Source organism: Ceratosolen solmsi, unplaced genomic scaffold, assembly GCF_000503995.2.
Source record: "Ceratosolen solmsi marchali unplaced genomic scaffold, CerSol_1.0 scaffold23, whole genome shotgun sequence".
Classification (NCBI taxonomy): domain Eukaryota; kingdom Metazoa; phylum Arthropoda; class Insecta; order Hymenoptera; family Agaonidae; genus Ceratosolen; species Ceratosolen solmsi.
In genome coordinates this window covers 461,166-487,577 of record NW_011948430.1, presented here as the reverse complement: position 1 = coordinate 487,577, position 26,412 = coordinate 461,166, and the positions used below count along the sequence as shown (strand labels likewise).

Sequence of the window (26,412 nt, the reverse complement as noted above, 5' to 3'; positions counted from 1 at the left end):
TTGATATGGTATTTAATTATTCGACATGAAAAATTTTCTCAAATATAACAATAACATTTAATTCACAAACGATGAAATGATAATTATGGTAGATTATAAATAAATATTAAATAGAAATTAATATTAATAAAATATAAATATCAATAAAAATAATTAGATTAGAAAGTCTAAGATGAAATTAATTTAATGGTTTATGTAATTGTCATAAATAGTATGAAATGAAGTGGTGAAAATTCTGTGTGAAAATGAAAACTGATGGTACAGGATAAAGAACAACGAGTTCTAACGTGCTTATGCAGCTTTAAATGAAATAAAAATTGATGGATAATAATTGGATGTCAGAAAAGGAATATTTCATATTCAGAATCATTATATGATCATTATGGATAAATAAGCTATGCTCCCCTTTTTTACAATGACACTAAAAGCAAAACATATTAAAATAAAGATTCATGGTATATTTACATTATGGAGGAAAATATGAGACGCCGCAGAAATTGATCTTCGACGGCGACTCGTTGTCGCTATCAAATATTGGCGGACGCTTATAAGCATGCAAAAATAATGGCGCATGCGCTCTCGCATTACAAATTTTGGATTCTTGTCAACAAATTATAGGTAATTTCCTTTGTCTGCTACTGGATTAAGATCTTTTTCTTTCACTCGTGACTGCGTCCATAAGTGGATATGGCACAAGTTCTACAAGGAGATCCGCAATCGCGAGTAGTGATGATGAGAAGCCAGGAAGAAACAGCATACGCGCCCGATCCCGCGTGGTATATTCTCTCCCATTAATTTCCTGCTTCTGATTGTTTGAAAGTATTGCTTCGGGAATTCTTGCTAAGCATTGTTTAATCTTTATAGTCACGGCCTCGAGCGCATTGATATTTCTCTCGACAATGAGGACAGAGTGTTTATGGGTGGACAAATACTTACTGGAAAGGTCATTTTGGAACTTGCCGCACCAATCGAGGCTCTAGGTAAATAATATGATTGTTATTGCTAATATAAATTTTTCTTTTTATAATGTAAAACAGTATAGATAAAAGTATAAAACGATTCTTTATTTTTTAGCAGCATGTTTATTTATCTCAATAATATATATTTTCGATTTCATAAAATAATGTAAAATAATAGAACGCATTTGTAGAATTTGTCATAAATGTACGAAAAATAGAAAATCGTTTTCAAATAAAATTATCATTACAAAATAAGTTTTAGTAAACATTCTTCCAAACGCATTTGAGGTTTGTTTTTTCCATAAAATTATTGATTTTATGTATATAAAATAAGTATTTTGTGAATTTATGAAAAATAACTTAATTCATTCGACATTTCTGCACGAGAAATGTAAATTTAATTAATTTCTTATTTAAATTTGTTTATCGGATTAATTTAATAACTTTATTACCAATATACTATTATATTTTTAATTATAATAAGAAATAAAATCATAACCACTAATATGTAAATTAAAGTTTTGAGTTTTTAAATATATAGTTGAATTTAGGTAAAGATTTTTTAGAATTTAAACGATATGTTGAGAAAGAATCTAGAAATTTTTAAAAATAATTTCTAGAAATATATGGACAGTAAAAGTATTTATATTTTAATAAAGTTTTTGCTGATATAATTTTATTAAAAATATTAAATTGTGTTAAAATAAATTTTTTTTATATTTATTATAAATTATTCCTTATAATTAATTAACAAATTAATCTTAATCATAGCCAATGTAATTAACAGATCTGATTATCATAACTTTTTATTACATTTACTTTATTATCATACACTATTGAAAGAATTTATATAAAAAATTAATTCCTTTATGATATAAATATAAAAAAAATTATTAAATTAAATGTCAAAGAAGCCATGCTAAAGCCATTGTAAAATAACTTTTTTTTTTTTTTACAATCAATTATAATTACAGTATAGAATAGAAGTAAAAAAAATTAAACCTTACTTTATCTTTTAACATACATGTACGTAGACATAAAAGATAAATATACAGTTGATAAAGGCAAATGCCTCGAAGACAATTTGTTCTTTGTTTGTAGAATAATAGTTAATTGAAAATAAAAGGTTGCGATATAAAATAGTAATAATTTTTAACAAAAATTATTTAAAAAAATTTTAAATAACGTAGCATTTAATCCTCGAATTAAGTAACTATTTCCAAAAGAACAAATGAATTTAAACTAGGTAGGATTAGAAATCTAGGTATTTAATTAAAAATAAAAAATACTATTTTTAATTTATTGGTGCGTAACTTTAAAAGATTACGATATACAAAGGAAATACAATTATTTTATAAAAAATATTACTCTTTACGAATTATTGACGCATAAGGATGATAATTTATTGTAATAGAAGGTAAGAACCGCTCGGATTGATCTTCTACAATATATTATTAAGAAATTAATGTATAAATAAAGTAATTCATATATAAGGTATAAAATTTATTTGACATTATGATAGATTCGATGCGTATTTAAGAATTTTTAGTACTTCGATCACCTACTAAGCTAAAGCTCATAATACACACCATTAACAATTTTCATCTGAACTTTCAATGAATATATTTCATTTTTTTTTTTTTATTCTAACATATATTTTGACTTCTCAATTTGTTTATTGATGTTTTACAAACATTGTGAATAGAAAAATTAATTATGAATAATATAACATTTTAATTGTATTTAAACATAAATTGTAATTGGTAGAATTGCTTATACATAATAATATTTTTATTTCATAAGTATAATAATAAATTTGGCCAACTATGTTAATAATAATTAATCGTCAATCTTATCCAGTTAATTTAGAATATTAAATTTCAAGTTTGAAGAAAATAAAATTTTATTTATGTAATTTTACAAGTTTAGATGCTCTATTTAGTAGTTGTCTGTTTTTGGCTAAATGGGACAGTCGATAATGTGGTCCAGATAAGATGTTTTGTTGTTTTACGACTTTATTGTGATACTGGATCATCTATGACATATACGACGTGCACGGAGTCGGTTAAAATTAAGTTCAGCTACAACTCATCATCACTATGAGTTTAAATTTGGAAATCAATTGTACTTGACATCAACATCGTTAAACTACAGAGCTTTACACTTGAACCTTATAATTGACAATTCTATATATCTATTCTGGTGCCCCAGAGTACTAAATTTTTAATTATAAAAGTGAAAAGGATTGTACTTGAATTTTAATTTCAGTATATTTGATTATATAAATTAAGTTTTTAAATTTATTTATTTAATAAACTCTAACCTCATAATTTGTTGTCTTGGCCATTAATAAATCCTTTCTTTTTTTTTTTTTTTTAAATTAATTATATTTAATATAAAAAACTTGTTTATATATATCTTGAGTTAAGCTTTTAATCAATGCAATATGGAAAATTGGTGCTGGAAAATTATGTATACGTAAGTTAAACAAATTATCTGTCTCTACTTCTATTTAATTAAAAATACTATTTAAATAATTAGGAATTTTATATTGTACAAATTTTATCTATTTACATTTAATCAGTTTAATTTTTTTTAATACGAATGTACAAAATGTGCAAATGCATATGTTGATTTTATCTTATCGCAACTAAAATATAAAAAATACACGAATAATATATTCGAGAACGAATTATGTTAATAATTAAATAGTGTTCTTAGCTAAGTTTTATACTGATAAAGAATTCATAGAATTTATTAGTAACCAAAAAATGTGAAGAATCTTTATAAATTATTTTATACAGAATATTTATTTTCAGTAAAGCTATTTATACGCGGATGTAGAAATATTGACTGTACAATTAGTATTCAACAGTTGTAAAGAATAATTAAGTTAATATATACTAAATCCATCATTATATTTAATTAACAATTCTATTGAATAGGGTTTATTATTTGATTTTGTATATTCCAAATGGATTTTCATAAATTGCATATTGAATATTTTCTTCTACATATAGTATAAGATTTAATAAGTGAAATGATTAAAAAAAAAAAAATAATAAAAAATAAAAATTTTGATATTTCAATTATAAAGAAAAACTTCTACGTTTTAATCTTACATATTAATATGATATATTTTTATCATTTATCATATAATGCATATTGAAAGTAGATCAGGCTATTAAGGAACACATTTTTAAAAAGTTTCTCCAGTTTTTATATTTTCACAAGATTTTCTTTGATCCCGTCTTATACACTTTCATCTTAAAATATTTTTCCTGTTTTTCCTGATTTTTTTTTTAATAAGCCTTATATAATAACAATTAATCGTTTATATAAAATCACACACAATTTAATCTATGGTACAAAGATCTACATCGATATTTCCAAATTGAATCAGTAAAATTGTTTTTTCTTCAGAATACGTCGACGATAAATGTGGATTAAATATTACATTCCCGTGTTTCTGTGAGAATCTAATGTTCAGCTTCCATTAACCGATGCGATCTATTGCACACAAATATTATTTACTTAGTTTCATGAAAATGAAAATTTTGGTCTCTTAGTATACTTTTCAGCTGAATTCCTATTGATGCATTAAAAAGATTGATTATTGGATTGATCCCTTAAAAAGTCGTACATTTAATAAAATCGGTCGTCTTTTGCCGTGATTTGATAAATGATCGCTCTCACAGGGATCCGACTCAGGTGCAGAAGTGACGCACGGGTTTATTTTACTGATAGATCTATCGGTATTCGTCGAAAATTCAGTGCCGAGGAGAGCTATTTCCTTCTGGAGCCTTATCTCGTTGGCGGTAAGTAAAGATACCGTACATATTAACTGCATCGGATACAACGATCATACATCACTGTCGAGTGACTTGTACCTGTGTCGTATAGATGGAAAGTCGAAGAGTCAACTGACCAATGGCATTTATCCGTTCAGCATGGAGCTCCCAGAAAAAACACCATGCAGTTTCGAAGGTCTTTACGGGCGAATTCGCTACTCGATTAGGGCGATACTACTCATGTCCAAGGATATTGTGTTCTCGACAAATGCACTACCATTTACTCTCGCATCATTTTGCGATCTCAATCAGGACTCACTGGCACCGGTAAGTAGAGTTTGCAGTCGCTTATTCCCTGCTTCGAATGTTTATTCGCGGAATATTTTATAAATATAAGTTTTCTGCTATGCTTTAATGCAAACTCTCGAATGCAAATGATTTAGTTAAATATTGAAATTTTAATTTTCTTCGTATGGTAAATATTAAAATTTCTAAAAATAATTTATATAATTTGTTCAAATGAAATCTTATGACGAAAGTACGATAATATATTTAATACTTTGCAATTCATTCGAAATAAAAGTTTTTCCTCTGTTAGCAATTGTCAATAATACATTCATTTCATTGCTTTTATTTAATTTTATGCTTATATATATATATATATATATATATAACGATATTAAAGATTTATTCACACAAATAGTTCGATCATTATTATCTCACACTTTAATATACTTTTTCATTTTATGTAATAATAAATCTCTTTTGTTTTAAATTTTAGTTACCTATTAGCGAGAATCAATCCAAGATCTTTATTGGACAAAAGGAACCTTTGACAATATCTCTATCGTTACCAGTACGTGGCTTTGTGCCTGGACAGACTGTACCTATGGAAATAACTCTTAAAAATGAATCCCACATACGTATTGCCAAGATAAGAATCGTCCTTAAAAAGGTAATTATTTACTAGTTAATCAAATATTTCTGTTTAAAATAACTTCAAGTTCAAGAAAAGATTGATTCAACCTAGTTTATATATATATATATATATACATATATATATATATTAGTAGTAATTTGTATGTAAATTAATAAAAATTATTTTATCTCATAATTAAAAAAATTATTTTTTGTTTACACATGTTTGTATAGAAAAAAAAAATATATATATATATATAAATATATCAAATATTAAATTTTAAATCAGTAGAATATCTTAAAATTATAATTTATGTACTTAAAGATTTTTAACCAAATTTTCCACGTAAATTATTGATTTAATTTTTGAAAAGTGAAATAAATACAATAATCAGCTTTGAGAGTGTAAGTATTATAATATTAACTTATGGAGTAAAATTAATACAAACAAATTATCTATGATTTATGTATTGAAGTGAAATATGACGATTATACAAAAGCGCATAATTGATTACAGAGTAATTTACTATTTGAAATGATTATCTAACTACTTATTATAAAAAACAAATACCTTTCGTTCTATTGCATAAACTTGTAGATAATTTTTTGTTAAGAAAATTTCTGATTCAATCATAAACATATAAATGTTTTTTGCCTATAGGTTGTTACATACAATGCGAAAGAAAAGTCGAGGAGGCACAAAGAAATAATCGTCGAAATAGCATTGCCCGTTTCGTCCAAAGAAGAAATTTATAAAGAGAATTTTGACGTACCATCAATACCCCCTAGCAGAATGGAATTTTGTAATATTATCGATGTTCGTTATGCGCTTAAAGTCGAAGCTTGTATCGACCTTAACGAGTGGTACTACCGCTTATTGCAGAAAAATCTCAAAATTAGAACAACCATTTTTATTGGGACAATACCACTTAAGAATTACGAGGATGCCATTAATGAAAATGTTAACGCATCTAGTGAATTGAATAGTAAGTATGCTGTTTTACAAAATAAAATTACTAATAAATAAAATAATGAGGAAATACAAAGTTTATATATATATATATATTTTTTTATTTTTTATTTATCTTATAACACGTGGAATATGATAAAATAGAGTTTAACTAGAGATTTATGTATTGCAAGTAAATAAGTATTAAAAATTATATTATAAATTAAAGAATTTTTATAATTATTAATACTTTTATACTTATCATAGCTATTCTACTATTTTCCAAAAACTTTATAAATTAATTGATGACTAAACGACTTACGTTAATATACTCGCGTAAATCTAATGTCTGAATTCTAGAAATGATGTAACCCTCTTTACATTAAAAATAAAACCTTGGTATTTTAAAAGTTCCAGATAATTAATTTATTTTTAAAAGCTTATCAAAAAGACACAAGTACTTTTTATATATATATATATATGCATTCATTCATCCTTATTTTTTAAATCATTAGAGTTTTAAAATAACATTGTATATAATAGTGCGAAATATTCTAACTTATACCAAATCTATTTTCAATGAATAAAATTTATTTTTACTACAATACCTAATAATCATGAATTAATTCATAATTTATTAATTTTATTTAAGAACCGCTACTGAATCATATCAATTTGTATATAATTTATAATTATATCATTAAACCAGAAAATATGACTAAGGCTTTATGAAGCAAATTTTAATGAATACGTGTCTCACTCTTTGAATATATATATAGATGGTTTAATATAAATTTATATAAAAAAATTTATTTAAAATCATTGTGGCATTATTTATACCTTGTCGGGTATTTTATGAGTATTATATTGATAAATTTTTAAAGAGAATTTATCTTTTTATAAAAATTAATGTTTCTAGATAAGACAATTAATTTTTTTAATATTACAATAGAATATTTAATATCTACTTTTATTGCACTTATCCAATTTAAATAAATTATTACAATGGCATAATGTTTATGGTTGTATTAATTTAAAAAATTGTCTTGAATTAAAACAATAACTTTTTCTTCAAATTTCCATTAAATTTAAGTATTTCATGTATTTCAATTATTTCGATTATCTATTTTTAATTAGTAATCATTTTAATAAAATTAAAAATAAAAGTAGTGAATGAATTTTTGATTAAATAAATTTATAATTACATATAATCTCAATGAGGTATAAACTAATTGAAACTAATTAATTTGATCAGTAAATGAAAATAGGTACGTGAAGAGTCAGATATATCGATCTTCAAAACCGGAAAAAGACGATCCAACCGGAGATGAAGAAGAATGTGACGGAGAGAATTCACCGTTCTCACCTATGTATCGAGTATATGCATTTAAAAAATTATCAAAAAAGTAACTAATTGCAACGATTGATCTTATGTATATGTAGAATGATTTATGTGTTGTTGTTTATCGATGTTTACGTACATACTGTATGTATGCAAATTAAATATTGATTAAAGAGCTTAAATCGGTCGATTATGGTGTATATACATATGCTGATGTGAAATGGCTATATTTTTCATGAACGTAATAGCTAATAATACTCCAATAATCTATTATGCGATCCTTTTTTTAATTCATTAAATTATATAAAATAAACGCCACATTGGAAAAGTGTACGGGGTAGTGAACAAGATAAGAATAGAGAAAACATTAATGAGGTGACAAAATAACCATAAACTCAATTGCCAATTTAATCGTGTATTTATCATAAAACAAATGCATATTAATAATCTTGCATCGAATTTAATAATTGAAATTATGAAAAAAAATTACTGCAATATTTATTTACAAAGTAGTAAAACTTTTATGTAATCATGAAAATTTCTTCAATAAGTTATTACTGTTTATTTAAATATATTTAAAATACAATCCATTAAAAATACATTAACGTCTAAGGTAATTACTCAAATATAAATTTTATTTATTAAATAAATTTAATAAAGTATCATTTAATAATATTGATATTCGATAAAGGTGTAATGGAACAATAATAAAAACACGAGATTTAAATAAAAAATAATTTATAACTGGAAATATATTTTGAAATCTATTTTAAGCAGTTTTACAATTACAATTACATTTAATTGTTAGTTAAAGCATTTTATAAATAAATTATTTAATTATATTTTCATCTAGAAATAAATATTCATAATATAGTATATGTGAGTATTGAATATTGTGTTTGTAGTGAGCAAAGTTTTATAAGACTGGAAAATGACGGACGAAGTTGCGAGCATAGAAGTATATTTTTCGAGAAATCTGTTAGTAGAGGAAATATATAATTGTTTATAAATTTTGATTTATATATAAAATTAATATTGTTAACAATAAGGAAAGTATGATGACGAATGATGTCTATGACGAAAAATGTAAATTACACTGAAAGTACTGTGTACCCTATAGAGTTGGGTGTTATTCTTATTAGAGAAAATAAGTAATTTACGTTGCTGATGTTAAGGGAATATGTGGCAAAGTGTAAAAACGCGAGTTGATGCAGTGAGTGTAATGTGGAGCTCGAGTCATAATTTTTAACTGTCGCATAAGTGAATAAATAACGATCGGTGCGAGCGTGCAATAACCCGCCTCTAACGCATGTACCTGCTGCAGGTGTGTCTAGCCCCATAACAGCAAGGCTCAGTGGCTTGTTCACTCGTCTCATGGGAGGTAAGAGAGAGAGAGAGAGAGAGAGAGAGAGAGAGAGAAGGAAGGGCATTGAGGTGCGGGAGAAGAAAGAAAGGGGCAGAACGTCGAACGATAGCAAAGCTTATATGGCAAGTTTGCGTGATGCTTGTTCAGCAGATATATACTTTTGAATGATATGTTCCGTAAATAATAATATGCACCGCGACCGAAATGCCTCGCTTTAACTAAACAAATTTCTTCCTGCAATAATTGTTGGTAAAGCAATAAAATAATACCGTGGGTTTAAACCGATAAGTTGAAGCAAATTTCTTGTCTTTCGCGAATGAGTGCAATTATATTTTAGACAAAATCTTACTCATTTCTATGATATATTATTTTTGTAAATTATTTCGTAATAATAATATATTAATGAAGCGATGTATTCTGAATAAAAAAATCATTGTTAATTTGTCCAATGTTATTCCTTGTATTTTCTGCATTGCACGCTTTTCAATTTCTTTATGTTGATTTTATGATGTGTTTTTATAATGTCAAGTATATAGTAATAATTTATTGTCTCTGTGATTGTTTAAAACGGAATGAAAATGGATTTTCTGTACAATATGAGAAGGAGCAAAAGAATTTGAAATTAAACATGTTAATTAGATATGTTTAAAAAAGTTTCGTATTGTTTCTAACATATGCATAATAGCAAAAAGATAAAACTGACGTTCGAGCTTATTCATATTATTATAATAAATTGGTGTTACATTGCGAAAAGTGACATGACGTATAACTAACTCTGTTGTGTGTATGTGTGTATATGGAGATGTCGAAAATTATAATACAATTCTTATTCGGGCAATTGTACTGTGAGCTTCATTTTTGGTTTCTAATTGTCGGTAAAGTAATTAATCACTATTAACATATAAAACTAAAATAGCAATCATAAACCCTATAAATAACTATAAAATAGCAACTAATAGAAAGAAGAGACGGGTTGAATATCATTTTTCACCTCTTACAGCTACTCCTGTGGTCACTCTGGAAAGATGTTCCACATCTAGCTATTTTGAGAGTTTGTGCAAAACAATTACGCAGCCCACGATTCTATTCGATCTAATTCAAAGAAGTCATAGCAGATACGAAAAAGATGTAAAGATAATAAGAGCTTTGATTATGATTTTGTTCGGCATTACATATCTTTTCTAATAATCCAAAATGAAATTTTACATCTAAAAAGTAAGAGTAAATTGACAAATAGAAAATTACTGTGCATGAGTATGAGTATGTATAACTTAATATACATTGTCACATTAAGATTACTTGCATTTTAAGGCAAATCTTGGTATATTTCGCTTAATAATAATATTGCATATATTATTGTCTATACCAAAAATAGTACATACTGTTTAGAATTTTTTACAATATTTATAAAGTAACATTAATCCCTTTAAATACAAATTAAATATTAAATGATTTATAGAAAAGTTTTATAATTAATATTGGCATTGATGAATTCTAAAGATAGTTTATTATAGTTTATCATAGTCGTATGAAATATTTTCAAAATATTTATTCGTATTCTTTAAATGTTAATTTTCTCTAATTATTCTAAAATTCTAAATTGTAATAATTCAAAATACAAAAGCCGCATACATAATAATATAAAATTAATAATATTATAAATTTTTTATAGAATATTGTGTTCATATATACATTCATATATATATTATATATTCCATTTCGTATAATTAAATATGATAATTTTTTTTTTTAATAATAAAGCGGTATTGTCTTTAGAAATTTTTCATAGTAGTTTCAAGAGAAAAATCTCTATTGTGATTAATTTTGAAAGTGTGATTTTTTTATTAATAAGATTAATTTATCTCGATTATTCAGTAATATATTCTAGAATTTTTCATATATACTGAAAGCAAAATATTATGAAATTCCTAAATGTACGTAGTTTAATGCACATAACCGCATTTTATTTGAAAATTTCAATATTACATTCTAAGAATTCTCATGAAAGAAGTGAACTTTTTCTAGCTTATCTAACAAAACTTTGTCTTTTCTTACATAATACTTTTCTCTTTTTTATGTTGTAAAATTGTATGCAAAGATTTTTTGACATACGCTAGCTATAAATATATAATACTTAGATATACTATTGAAAACACGATTGTTGAAAGCTCGAAAATACACTGTAAAACCATTTTAAATAATAATGATTAAGAATGATGAAAAGTTAGATTATTAAATAAAATAATTGTTGATCTGTGTCGTGTTAGATATTGTACAAAGTTATTCGTTGAATACACGTTAATAAAGAAAGCATACTTTTCAAATATGTTTTACTTATGTATTTTACGCATGTATATACGTATATACTTTTTAAATAATATGAAGCGACATTTCTTTGACAACATATTTCATTTATAAAGTTTATGATAATAAAAGATTAATATTTATAAGTGAAAGCATATAAATATAGCTAAATCTTTCGACAGTTTGTAATGCTTATTGATATTTACATATTTACAGATATATTTCTAATCTATAGATATATTATGTGTTTCAAAACTAAATCATAATTATGTATTTAGTAAATAATTTTTTATTTCCTTATTCTTATATATTTTTATTACATTGAATAAACATCCATTATACATCCATAAATAAAAATATTTTCAATTTATATTTATTTGAATTGGTTGTTCTGCGAGTTATTTTATATCAGTATTTTTTCGTCTCAGCTAACGCAAACAATTGTTATTTTTATTAAATACTTATAGAAAAGTTAAAATCAAAATATTATCAAAAATTTATTTGAAAGTGAGTAAAATTTCATCGAAATTAATTTTCCTGCATCACATTATTTAGTGCTAATATCCTTCTTTAAAAATTCATCATAATTGATTGTGTTCATATTATTGTAACATTATCTGATTAATCTTATCACACATTTGGACTTTGTAAATTATTTTATGAACTATTAATATATTTGAGCAAAGCTATTTTGATTTTAAAAATTTTTTTAACAAATTATCTTTGAGAATATAGTTACGTAATGATAGATATTGTAATCATCGAGTATTTAAGTGAACTATTTATAATTTTTTCTCATTTAAATTTACAATTAAAAGTATCGATTGTTAAAATTCTATAAAAGTTATTATATAATATAATGTGAAGTGTTAAATACAATTTTGTTCGTTAAATATAAATTTTTCAACTTTGTTTCTAATTTATATTTAATTTAGACAATTATAGGTAAAAAAAAAGTAACAAAATAATAAAGTTGATTTCTATTTTATTAAAACAATTAAATGATACAAATTTAAAATTTTAAAGTAATAATATGAGTTTCACCAGATTTGTAAAAGATGAGCGAAAAATTTTTGTTGTTATCAATTAGTATTTGCTACTGGGTAAACTAAATGAAAAAATTGGAAGATTGCTTATAAATATTTTATATTATCTAGTCTTTAATAAAGTTATTTAAAAGAGGAATTAAGCCATAAATTAAAATCTGCTGTACTATTTATGGAATCATTTTTTCGATTATTTCCAATACAAAATTATATAATTTTCTAATGAACTAAAAAATTATGTAACCAAACTTATAATTTATCGATAAAAGAAAGTCTGACCTAAAAAAATGTAAAATGAAAATCTCTGAAACATATACAACAATACGTATATTTTAATGATCCCTTAAAGTTTTAAGTGTAATTTATATTTAATTACAAAATTTCTTAACGTTTAGTAAATTATATTCAAAACTTTAATCTATTCCTATGGCTTTTTAACATTTCTACTTTAGTCAGCATATTTGCCAGCTATTTATATTAACAATTAAGCTCTCTTCTTGATTAGAAAGCATCAATTTTCCCGTTAAATATATTATTATGAAATATTCTTAAAAATATTTATAATGAATTTTTTTTAATTTAAAAGAGTAAAGGTACATCTTCGACTAAAATGATTACTGTATTGGGAAATAAATGAATAAATTAATAATTTGTAATTTCTATATGTAAGAACAAGTTAATTCGATTTGTGATAGTGAATTTTTTTCATAATCATTTTATTGTATTTACAAATTCGCGTTCCCTGCATATTTTGCATTGCATTCATTGTCGAATAAGTTTTTTATACAATTAGTTTCTTTAATTTTCTCAAAATTCATCCTATTTGTAGTTAATTTGATTATACTTTGTGATGATCCATGTATTTTTTTAGAAGTACAAATTAATGGAAGTCGAACGTAATAAATAATAAAAAAGTTAAAATTAAAAAATTAAAAATATCTATATATACATAGACAATCTAAAATCCTAATATAAAAATATGAGGAAATACTTAATGTCTATTATTTTCTATATTATTTTAAATGCTTATATATTTCTTAAAAATATATATTTTTAATTCATGATATATTTTATGAGTCGTCATTCATGATATTATTAAAATTATTTTTTTACAGTTTACATACACTTTTCTGAAATGGGAAAGATTAAATTACTACTGAAAAACATTAATTTTAACAATCTATTTTTTATTTATGTCAACGACACGTATAATAACTTAAACATTTTTATAAATACAAGTAAATATAATATTATATTATCGAATGTACAGCCAAATATATATTTTCAAGATAGATAGATAGTTCAGTAGGTAATTATAAATATAGTTAATATGAGGTATATGTTGTAGTAGTGGTACGTATAGTATATAGAAAATTATGTACATTGTAAATATAATCTCACTACAACATTATATGAAAGTAAAATTAGTAATGAACAAAACCATCTGACTATAATTTATAAGTATACGTATACAAAATTAACATGCAAATAATGAATATTTATTCTATATAAAATTGATAGAATAAAAAGTTTTTAATTATTGAAGGAAAATACCTGTATTGTGAGAAACTATTATCAGTCAACGCACAGTATTTTCCCATTATGAATAGGAGAAATTAACGAGTGAATCTATAATAAATACAATTTTCCATTACGTGCATAAATTAATTTGTTTAAATAACTAGTTTTTTCGAATAAATTTTACTATACATACGTTAAAATAAAAAGTAAATCAAAGAATTCTTTTAATGTTCAAATCATACTTTAAACGATGTATTATTTATTAATATAAAAAAAACAATGCCTATCTGGATATAAAATGACTTCATATAAACTTGTAAATATTTGAATTAGTAATTAATGGTATGTAAGAATAAAAGATTAAATAAATTTTATATATTTTTGTCGTGTGACAAAATTGAAAATTATAAATATCTATAAATTTAATTTTTTTATATCATTTTTATTCATTATATACAGTGAATACTTACATTTTATAATTATAATGGATATTACAGTATAGTAAAAATTGTTCATAAAAGTATCTGTAAATTAAATATATTTATAAATATATGTATACATTTTAACATTAGGATATAGAATTATTTTGAATTTCTTGAATCTTCTTCTGTCGTTGAATTTTTAAAGAATTTTTCATTGAAATCGAAGTGAACATTTTACAAATTATAAATTGAGGCTAATGATAATAAATATCTAAGATTTGGTCGATTATATCGTAATAAATTAAGAAATACAAATATTATTCATGAGGATATTAAAGATAACAGGATAGTTATTCGAATGAATAATGAGGTATTAAATTGTATATCGATAATTCGAGAGCTCGCAACATATACGATTGCAGAAATAATTAGTAATTTATTATCCGGAGGTGCTCCCCTGCAAAAAAGATGGATAAAAATAAAATAGCAAATAAAAAGCAAGAAAGAAATTTAGTTAAGATTATAATTAATTAAGGAACAATTAGAATGTCAAAAAGTTCACGAATTCGTCATGAATGTTTTTTTTTCAAAAAGTAGAATACGGGTTACTGACGTAATAAACACTAGTAGAACGTAACAATATTGTATGACCTTGGAAATATTGAGAATAAATGTGACAATGGACTTGGTATAAACAAGTGTGAAGATCATGCTATGATTTTTTCATAATAATGCTAAACTCGGTATTATCGTTCTTAAAATTGGAAATGACAAACTTCATATAGACAGCTGAAGTAGCGTGGGAAGAGAAAAAGATAAAGATAAAGTTTGATTTTTTCGCGCCTATTTCCCCTAGTTCTAGATTTTACTTCTCGAACTCATTTATACACAGACCAGTGTACATTACGAAGTGAAGGTTATAGAATCGCGACATGACCATTGATTTGGGCGAACGTTTTTTACAGTCATTTATTTCTACTTGTCGTGCAACTTGGATGAGGCTTATCTGGAAAGTAATATTTGATATTTATTTCGTTAGCCAAATGCTTATCAGTCTACTGCGATATAAATATTTTGTACTTAATGCCTTTTCATTGGCACAACGACTTTTCCTACAGATTGTATAAATTTGCATTTTATTTAGCTTTGGAATCATTCATTTAGAAAATTCATTTTGAGACAATGAGCAATACCTACTGTCAGTCGAAGAACGCGATCATTTCAAAATTAACGTGGATACATTTATTTTAAAATATTTTAAATTGTAAAAATTGTAAAGTACACCAAATTTTATAAAAATCTGATTTATTGTTTCGCATACTTAAATACTAGTCTAGATATTATTATTTTGTTAAAATTTGAAGGAACATTTGATGTATGCGTGCACGTATGCTGTGCACTTAGCAAAATAATAATTTCTTCTACAATTAAAAACTAGAGTGTCACACGGGATATAAGTATCGATTTGTTATGGGATTATTATGATCGTTTTTAAAGTTCGTGCTGCTGGAAAATGCTATTCAGAATTTGTGCTTGGAGAATGAGGAGGGAAATGTGAAAGTGAAATTTAAGGATAACGTTATATCAATGCTATTCGGTTAATTAAAGGTATGCGTTCGATATAATTTCCAAAGAGAATGTGTGGAACGGATAGTGCTTAATAGCTTTTTAATATATGATTTATATGAAATTGAATTAAGAGGATCGAAATAATATATCATTATTTATGTAATTAAATTATATTAAATGTTTCATTCAAATATCAAAAAAATTAATACAAATATTCCCTTTTCAAGGCCATGAAGTAAAGTGGAACTGTTTAAAGAAAAAAAAATAAGGAAACTGTGTATGTGCGCATATGTAACACGAGAGATTGCTTTCAATTTACATCAGAATTATTTTTTTTTATTTATTTATTTATTTTTTTTTTTTTGTAATTATTCTAATTTTATTGAATATTATTTATTGAATTATTCTATGGTATGAATTCTACGCAATAATATATATATATATATATATATATATATATATGAAAATTATTAAGATTTTAATAAGATTATCAAAAAGTTCATGCATTTATTTGCATACAAATGGTTTTTAAATCGTAAAAAAGTGCCTCTCTCTATCTCTCTCTCTCATGAATAATATAAGGAATTACAAAGACTTAATATCTAATAACTTAATACATAATAATTATTTTCTATAATAATATATTTTAAGACTCCTTAATTGAATAATCTAATATAGACATAAGATTTCGAAATATTTTCAACACATTATAAACATACATTTTTAGCATTGAAGTAAAATGCTTTCTTAATCTACAATTAGTATCATTCACATTGGCAAAATTATATATACTCTTTCAATTGATCGTGATAGTATTAAATTATTTATTGTTTTTTTAATGCTTGAATTATACGTTGGTTGAATTTTAATCGTATTGTAAAAATATCTAAAATTCATTAAAAAAAGCAAAGATAAGTGTTTTTAAAAATAACAATGTCAACTGTTGCGATTGTATTTACTAAAATTTTTTATGAAGTAAAGTTATCTTTGTAATATCCTTTGGTATTTTTAAAATAGACCATTTGAAAGTATGTTAATAATATACAATTATAAAATAATGCTATTTAATAGTTTATTAATCTTACAATTAGGCGTCATTATAATATTTGTTGTTATAAATAATTATTATTAATATAAATAAATATTCTAAAACATGTTTAAAGCATATTTTTATGAATAAATCATAAAAAATGTTATTTAATACAAAATTTCGAAACAAAATTCATTTAAACAAAAACATTTCTATAAAAATTTTTATAAAAATTTATCAGTTTATAGAAATTTATCAGTTATTTTTACAATATAAACTAAAAAAATAGTAAATTTATTCGAAGTATAAAAAACAATGACTAATTATTTATTCAGCGTGTAAATATTATCAAAATAATTTGTATATAATAAATTTTTAAAGGTTGATCTTGATATTTTCTATATTCAGAATAATAGTATTGCGAAATTAGACACACAACTGAAAAATCACTAATTAGAAGTTAATAAACTTACAATTGTAATGTAATCATATTATGATGATTAAAAAAAATATTAAATTACAATAATATTTTATGCTTAATTTAGAAAATTAATTTTTGTATTATTCACATGTCCAAAAAGTACAAAAACATTCCTACTTAATGCTGAGAATATATTTTTATTAACAACTTAATTAAGTAGATTAAAAAAAAACATCAATTACTATTAATAAAATTTATATGATATGTATAAAAATGTTTAATAGTCCTCTCTTAATTATGTGAATTTTAATTGAAATTATAAAGATCTACTGATATTTTAATAATAAAAAATTAATAATTTCCCCACGTTTTTCATTATTCAATAAGTATTACTTACTTATGATAAATTAGAATTAATAAAATTGAATAAAAAAATTATTATATATTAATCGATTTTTATTAAAACAATTTTGTACATATAATGATAAAAAAGAGTTAATTTTATTTACTTATTTTATTTAAACTTATTCATTAAGGGAGTTTGATGTATTTATTTAAAAACATGTATAAAATATAAGATAGCGATTATTATTTGAAAGGAACTTGTGATCAGAATATCATTTTAAAAAGTAATTGATAATATTACTATTATTTAAATTTCAAGTTTAATTAAAATACATTTAAACTTCTAAATTATTATAAAATCTAATTAAAAATTGAAAATGTGAAATGTAGTATTGTTAACATAAATATTTTATATTAAAGATCTTTAAAATATAACATAAAATGTAATCCTCATTCATTTTATTTCTTATAAAATGCAGATTTTTTAAGATTAATTACTTTTTAAAACAATTCCTATATAGATTATCGAAACTTTTATAATTGTTTTTATATTTTGTTGAATAATAATGACTAATCATTGCTAATTAAAAAAACTAGTTCATAGACAAATTAATCATATTACTTTAAGTGATTAAGTTTTGAAAATTATTAATAGTAAATTATATTATGAAATATTAACATTAAAATTAATTGTTGAATTATATTGCAATTTTGATGTCAATTGATTTAATAAAGAGCCTCTGTACATAACTTTCGCATAAAAATATTTGCAGTAATGAAAAACAAGAAGAGAATGGAGAAGATGAAAAGAGGAGAGAAAAAGGGAGAAAAAAGGGAGAAATAAAAAGCCTGATTGAGCTTTCAAAAAATGCTGAGAAATTTGTGGAAAAAGCAGTGTCAGCAATTTTAGATAGTAAAAAGCTGGTCGTAGTGTCGCTATATAAATTTTTAACTGTACAATCGAGTAAGTAATCTGTAATCGTTATTTACGACCGTTTGTAGCCTATCTTATGTGATTACATTTTCATCTTTCTTATAAAACGTTTCATATCAGAGACCTACAATTTCTGAAAATGTCGAACTAGATTTCAAGCGATTTTAAGAACAACTGATAACTAGAATGAGAGCCATGTCGATAGCCCTACCTATGCTTTAGAGTTTATAAAAAATGAGTAAAAACAGATCGAAATATTAGGCATTTAAAAAAAAAAAGAAAAAAGAAAACAAAGTGACAAGAAAAATCGACTATATTCATATAACTAAGTAATGAAGTGCGGAACTCTCACGAATTTGGGAAGACTTGAGGATAAGTGAAGCTAATTCATTTATAGTGCGACTGGATTTATGGACATACAGCTCTTAGAGTGAGTGATGGGAGTATGCGAAAGAGACAGAAAACAGGTAAAGATCTGAGTAATAGAATTGCTGGACAAAAGGATGGATCATCGAATAATCGAGGATTGACGTTCTTACATTTTCTTTTTTACTCGTTTCTCTTTTACCTTTACACTGCAGAATTTTGTTTCTTGTTTTTCCTTTATCAATTTCACTTTTCTCCACTAACATCGCAATTATCTGATCGAATACGCCTTACCATGTCAACAAATTTCATATTTAAAATAACTATATACGTACTGGAGTTGCGAATAAATGAAAATTAAATTTGTTCTTTCAAACAAATACTTTTGTATTCTTTTTCTGATTTTTCTATTTTATCAATAAATTGAAGTAATATGTTGAATTTTACGATTATAATAAATTAGAAGAATTTTTTTTATACATTATGCGTATTCCAAATTATATCTAAAATAAAATTTCTATTTCTACTGTTAATATCTAATAAACAGTTTAGTGAAAGATCGCAACATCAATCCTACAATTTACAATTTATAATTCATATGCAAAGATAATAAAATATCAATATCATTTTTTTCTAACATAGATTACCGAAGTCAACGATAGTTTTAATACAAAGAAAGCCACTCTCAAACCAAGTATAAACAGTAATAAAAAATTAATAAATGCAATAAATGATATTTATCTATTTGATATACGTGTATTTAGCATGCAGGCTTACAATAATTGATTGATCTCACTAACTTTTGTGAATACATATAAAAAAATTATAAATTATTATATATATATAAAATAATAAAAAAATTATTATAAAAAAATTAAAAATTTCTTCTGCAATTGATAAATAAAAGATTTTTAACGTTTCAAAGCGTTCAAATGATTATTGTCGAATGAACAAATTGTCAGGTTTTATCGTTATATTCCCTAATTTATTGTTCTTAAAGAATTTCTGTCCCTAAATGTTTATTCTATCGGAGAGTATTTCTTGATTAAAAAGCGGTAAGTTTTATAAAAATAAACATTGATATGTTGCTAGATGTTAAAGCATTTGAACTGTTTAACTATAAAAAAGAAAAAAAAAGAAAAAATAAATTTGGAAAAACAAATTTTCCGTGCGAATAATAACTTTAAAGATACTATTTATCATATTTGACATAATTTGTCACGATTATCATTGTACACGCAGAGCTAACATTTTTCTGTTATGCCGTGTAACTTAGATAAAAAATATTATTTCTTCTAACATATTTCGTTACATACACAAAAGTGTAAAAAATATTTTTATTAGTCTTTCTATTGTTATTTTTCATTAAAATATAAATATTTTATTAATACGTTTTAACATATATGATAAATATATTTTTACATTACATTTATTTTGCATAGCGTAATTTTATATCTTATTAAAATTAATATTCTTCAACTATTAAATAATATTTATATCTCCTGGTAAAACAAATTTCAAATTGAAATGTACTTTAACTTTTAATTACAACGAAAGATTCATTTATTCTACATATATATTAATAAGTATTATAAATTATAATTATGTTTTACAATTATAATTATAATTGATTCCTATATATAAAAATATTTAATAGAATTTTTTAATAATTATTCTATACTAGTTTAATATCAATGATGCATGCACTATTTAAGCAAAGTATATGATTTAATGATCATTATTTTCTTGTAAAATATTTTTATAATTACAAGATATTCTTTTAATTATAAAAGCTGTTTTTAAATAGTAAATATTTGCAAGGTAAGTTTCAATTTTGTAAAGGTAAAATTTTGTACTTAAACAACGCCTGATGTTACAAAATATCTTAGTATGTAGCTTTGATTGTAAAATCCTTGAACTAAAACGTATAGAGAAGCAATATTATACAGCTTATGTGTCAAAGGATTTTAAACGACAACAATAATTTAGCGGCAATAATTGTCATAGGTCTTTTTTTTATTAAAAATACGTTTTCTAATAGTAAATGTAAGTTTTATGCTATAGGTAATATTTTAAATTTCAATAGCCGGTTAAATTACAATATAAAATAATATTTATGAAACTAAGCCTTATTCTGATATGCATTTTATGTATCAATAATTTTATTCGTTGTCAATTATTGCTAAATTTGAATGAACTATAAAAAAATTAATTGATTCTAGAAAGAGATATTTTCATAATAATAAGAATTTATATTTACATAATGAGACTGAAATGACCAAATGTTTATTCGTGTTACGAATAAATATTTCGTATAATTATTTTTATATTTGTGCTTTACACATTGCCCAGTAATTTTGTTTATTATTATAATAACGGCGAACATTTTCTTATATTCGTCAAAGTCATAATCACTTTATAAGTTACGATGCAAACATGCTTTATACGATAAGATTTCATACTTGAACAATAATGAATTATTTATTTTTAACATAACACCATAAAATCAAACCAATACCATTGTAAAAATTAATCAATCTTAAAAATATAATAGTCAATTGTAAAATATAATTAATAAAGTTAGGTTGTTTATCAAAAAATTTGCCTTTCTAATTAAATACTTTTGTCGTAAAATTTTGGATGAACTTTTAGATAAAAGTTAATATTATAAAATTCGAATAATGCGTGATAAAAGATCGCTGACTTTCAATTTTCAGTAAGCGGAAGTGTTTTTTTTTTTTATTAAATCAGTCATAGATAGAATCGTAGACGATAGTTCAATGAAATTCAATACGCAAATTAAACGGCATGAATAGATGTAAATTTGATTGATCCGTGATCAAGTATTTAGTATAATAATAGTTGTTATTTTCATGTAGTTTATGTTACAAAGATTTGCTTATAAAATTATGATTAAGTGCTGCAAGGGGAGGTATTCTTGTATAGAAAAGAGGTTGGATTGTAAATGTATTACTCGTGTGAGATGAAGAAGTGGAACAACAATGTAAAAGAAAGAATCACGAGTGCACTAAAGCTAAGTGAGATCACAGAGAGAGAGAAAGAGAGAGAGAGAGAGAGAGAGAGAGAGAGAGAGAGAAGCTAAGTCATTGCACCCATGCATACATAAATCCGAGGACTTATCGAGCGGATGATTCAGTCGATCTGCAGAACAAAATCATTGAATCTGAAACTGTAGCTAAAATGTTTTTGAACGCCCATTCGGCAGCTCAATAAATAGGCCCCGATAATTTGTTATCTATTTGCTGGCTAATACACGAGACTGAGTCCACGTTTCAAACTTCGCCTCCATGCCTTCGTTTAACCTTCCAGTAAACAATATTGGAGCTCTGACTATGACTTTGCCTCTTTCTCTTGTTTTCTCATCTCTACTTTGAACTTTTTCGTCACTTACAAGGTCGTTGATCATCAGACTTTATGTTCTATTATGCATTCTTCGCAAGTACTTTAACATACATTGGGAGGTGACGAATAATAATATTATTATTATTTCATTCATTTAAGATCAAACACTCTTAAATTTATGTAACTTAAATCGACCTCTTAGAACAAGAACAATAATAATAAGGATAATAACACTAACGATGTCAAAAACGATAATAATAATAATACAATGACAACAATAAGAATAATAAGTCATGTCAATAAAGGATGTTTTTCAATTACTATAAAGTCATAATTGAAATTTTTAAGAATTTTTTTTATGTTTAATAGCAAAAAATGTAGATAAAAGTCAAAAACAAAAATTAGATGAAAATCACATCTGTTTTTTTAGTTTTAATTTTATTACAATTAATAAACTTTTTTTTTTGATACAATGGATTATCTACTTGTAAAAATATTATATGTCAGTTTTAATAAATCCAAACTAGTTTTACATATAATTGTAACTCAATCAAAACTTATTTTGTGTTATTAGATTGTTTTAAATTATTTTAAAATATCTGCTTGTGAATATATTATATAATCTGTCAGATATTTGTAAATAATTACTTTTAAAATTATTATATAAACTCCACGCTAGCATTTTAAATATTTGATAAAATTCCATTATTCCATGTTCAGTGTACAATTAATAAATTGTGAACGAAGCTCAATATTTATGTCAAATTAAGTTCAGATTTAAAATTCATTCATATTGCTGTTGAACTTAATTTTTAATTCATAGTAAATTTATAGAATACCAATAAGTATGCAAAATTTCAAAACTTTTTAAAACATTTTAAACTAAAAATATAATTATTGATATTAGATCATTTTAATTTTTTCAAAATTATTATTATTAATATTAAATATTCAATAAAGTATATTTTTATTACTGATAATTTTTTTTAAAAGCCATGGTAATTAAAAATATTTATATAATATATAGAATAATAAAGAATATTTCATTTAAATTTAAACCATTTATATAGCTATTTTAATAATAAATATCATAAAAAATAAAATATCAATGTTTTTATACAAGCTTTACACCTGGAAACTTTTTTTTGTAAACTTTCTTATTTTATTTTTGTATATATACAGCATTATATAAAAATAAACTATTTAAAAGAATTTTTCACTACAGAGATAGTAAGTCTTGAGTTAAGAAAAGAATGTGACCGCAATATTTTATTTTTACGTTACGTAAAACTTTCGATATAATTAGTCTTACAGGCCGATGTTACTTCCTCATATGGTATAGTTACTACAAAGTGTCCATTCAACTGGTAAGATTTTTAAATTACTGTACTACGTTATTGTAAGTGCGATATAATACCCATAATGCCAGGGAATTACTTCCACTTGCCAGTTTTCGGATATATAGTTTATGATATTAATTGTATTTAATTCTTCTAAATACGTTTACTGTATATAAATAAAACATTTAATATACAATACATAATGACTATATAATGTAAGCAAATTAAGAACGTTTCTTTGTCTTATATTGTGATTTAAAATCATCAATAGTCATTGAAGAGCCCTGCAGTGTACAACTTGCTGAATCTTTGCCTAGATTGATAACACTTAAAAGTGAGATTGCCTCCTCGTATGCTGGATTTATAGGGCTTTGCGTTGGCTTACAATATTCGAATTTTTGGCCTTCAAACTAAAATAAATTATTAACCATTAACAAAGAATTTTACTGTAAGTAATTTAATAACAATTCATAAAATATTTTTGCTTGAAATAACAATCATACATCTAATGGATAGCTGGTGTCAGAATCAGGTTGAGAAAGATCTCCACAAATTACAAATGGAGCAATGTATCCATTAACGCCTTTTAATTTACTAAATTCAGATATTGAAGTATCCAATGAATCTGGATTAAAATCCTCTGGTAGATTAAAATCTCTACAAACTACAAATGCTTCAAAACTTGAATTTCTTGAACTGAGTGGTTTAGCACATATCACAGATGTGAAAAATATTTTTAATTGAGAATACAATAGTGTAACATCTTTAGCTCTAAAGATCTTTGCTACAAAAGTGCCTTTTGGTTTTAATATACGCAATGTAATTCTCAGTGCTGATAATAGTAATTGAGATTGAATGTAAATATCCATGTCATGAAGACCAGTAACTGTTAAAGTACAATTTTTATAAATTTTCAAATGTTTTTCTTACACAATATCAAAGTATCACATTTCAACTATTACAGTATCAAATTTACCATCAGGTGCTCCATCACATACAACAAGGTCTGCCTGTTCATTATCAAAGTAAGCAATTATTTGCTCTGCAGTATTAATATTTGTAATATCCCCCTGAATTTGTATTACTCCTTCAATTGGTGCCATAGCTTGAAGATCTACGGCAATAATTTTTGGGGCAATTAAAGTACAATCTGACTTAGCTTCTTTTAATTTCTCATAGTTTTCACTGAAATCAATTTAATTTAAAAGCTTCTAAAATCATGTATTGAAAATAAAATAAAAAATATGAATATATATATTTACTTTAATCTACGTGTTAATACTTGACTCCAACTTCCTGGGGCAGCACATAAATCAACTGCTTTTGTAACTCCTGTGCATTAATATATAACGTAATTGAAAATTAAATTTATAAGTTTTCTTGTAAAGTATATTTTTACGAAGAGACAAGTATAAAATGGAAATAAATAAAAAAATAAATAAAATAAATAAAATAAATAAAATAAATAAATAAAAACTATATATATAGATATATATAAATATGTTTACACATATGCATTTAACAAGTCGCTAAGGTAATGTACTTACCATGTAAAATATTGAATTTGTCATCTATCTGAAGTAATTTAAATGCACTTCTTGCTCTCCAACCTTCTTCCTTGGCCTTTCGATAGTAAATATCACGTTTATCTTTTGATGTTTTTCCCATTTTATAATTTTAATATAACGAAAGGTTATAATATAAAATCTTAATAACTAATCATTCGCAAGTAAACGCACTACTTTACTTTTCATAAAATACGCATGCGCTACATAAATTCAAATACACTTCTGAAAAAATATGTATTAAAATATAGGAATTTAAAAAAAAAAAATAATTTCAATAAAACGGATAAATATATATATATATTTGTGTGTGTGTACATATATGCATGGATATACATATGCATGTACGTATTTATGTGCATATGTGTATATACATGCGCGCGTGCGTGTGTGTATGTATAGACGAGTGTGCGTGTATATATATATATATATATAATTTGTAAAAAATTATCATGCAGCTATTGCATATATACACAGATGCATCTATATAAATATATGTATAGAAATATATATTATAAAGATATTTTTACCTAATCAAATATAATTTATAGTTATACAGACTTATAGTTCAATAACAATTTGGTTTATAAATTTTTGTTGTAATTTCCATTTTATGCCTTTATTTTTGCTTTTCCTCGCGTAAGGAATTTTATGAGAATATTTTCGCTCATGTGCAGTTGAGATTCTTAAGCTCATTTTTCCTTATAATTGACTGGCATGATATTATATTTTCTCCCTTGTATGGATACAAAATTCAATGAGGTTTGACCTCAACTTAGCCTGGCGCTGTTTTGGCAGATGACCGAATATTGATATGCCGTCAAATTAAAATAGAGTCGAAAATTTATATATTTATGAATG

The 26,412-nt window shown here is 24.1% G+C and overlaps 2 protein-coding genes across 2 annotated transcripts; one reads left to right on the top strand and one right to left on the bottom strand.

Annotated features, from left to right (window-relative positions):
• Positions 1 to 687: 687 nt before the first annotated feature.
• On the top strand, positions 688 to 8,027 carry LOC105364086 (arrestin domain-containing protein 2). The gene is made up of 7 exons (XM_011501948.1): positions 688 to 776; positions 865 to 980; positions 4,658 to 4,777; positions 4,863 to 5,077; positions 5,532 to 5,705; positions 6,330 to 6,654; positions 7,873 to 8,027. Exons 1-7 carry the CDS (start codon positions 688 to 690, stop codon positions 8,025 to 8,027), a joined length of 1,194 nt encoding a protein of 397 aa, XP_011500250.1.
• A 15,802-nt stretch (positions 8,028 to 23,829) lies between these two features.
• Trm7-32 (tRNA methyltransferase 7-32) lies at positions 23,830 to 26,146 on the bottom strand. Its single transcript, XM_011501737.1, has 6 exons — positions 26,082 to 26,146; positions 25,534 to 25,776; positions 25,249 to 25,318; positions 24,963 to 25,171; positions 24,490 to 24,872; positions 23,830 to 24,396 (listed from the first exon to the last, which is right to left on the bottom strand). The coding sequence occupies exons 2-6, from the start codon at positions 25,652 to 25,654 to the stop codon at positions 24,211 to 24,213; spliced, it is 969 nt and encodes a 322-aa protein (XP_011500039.1). The 5' UTR covers positions 25,655 to 25,776; positions 26,082 to 26,146; the 3' UTR covers positions 23,830 to 24,210.
• Positions 26,147 to 26,412: the final 266 nt, after the last annotated feature.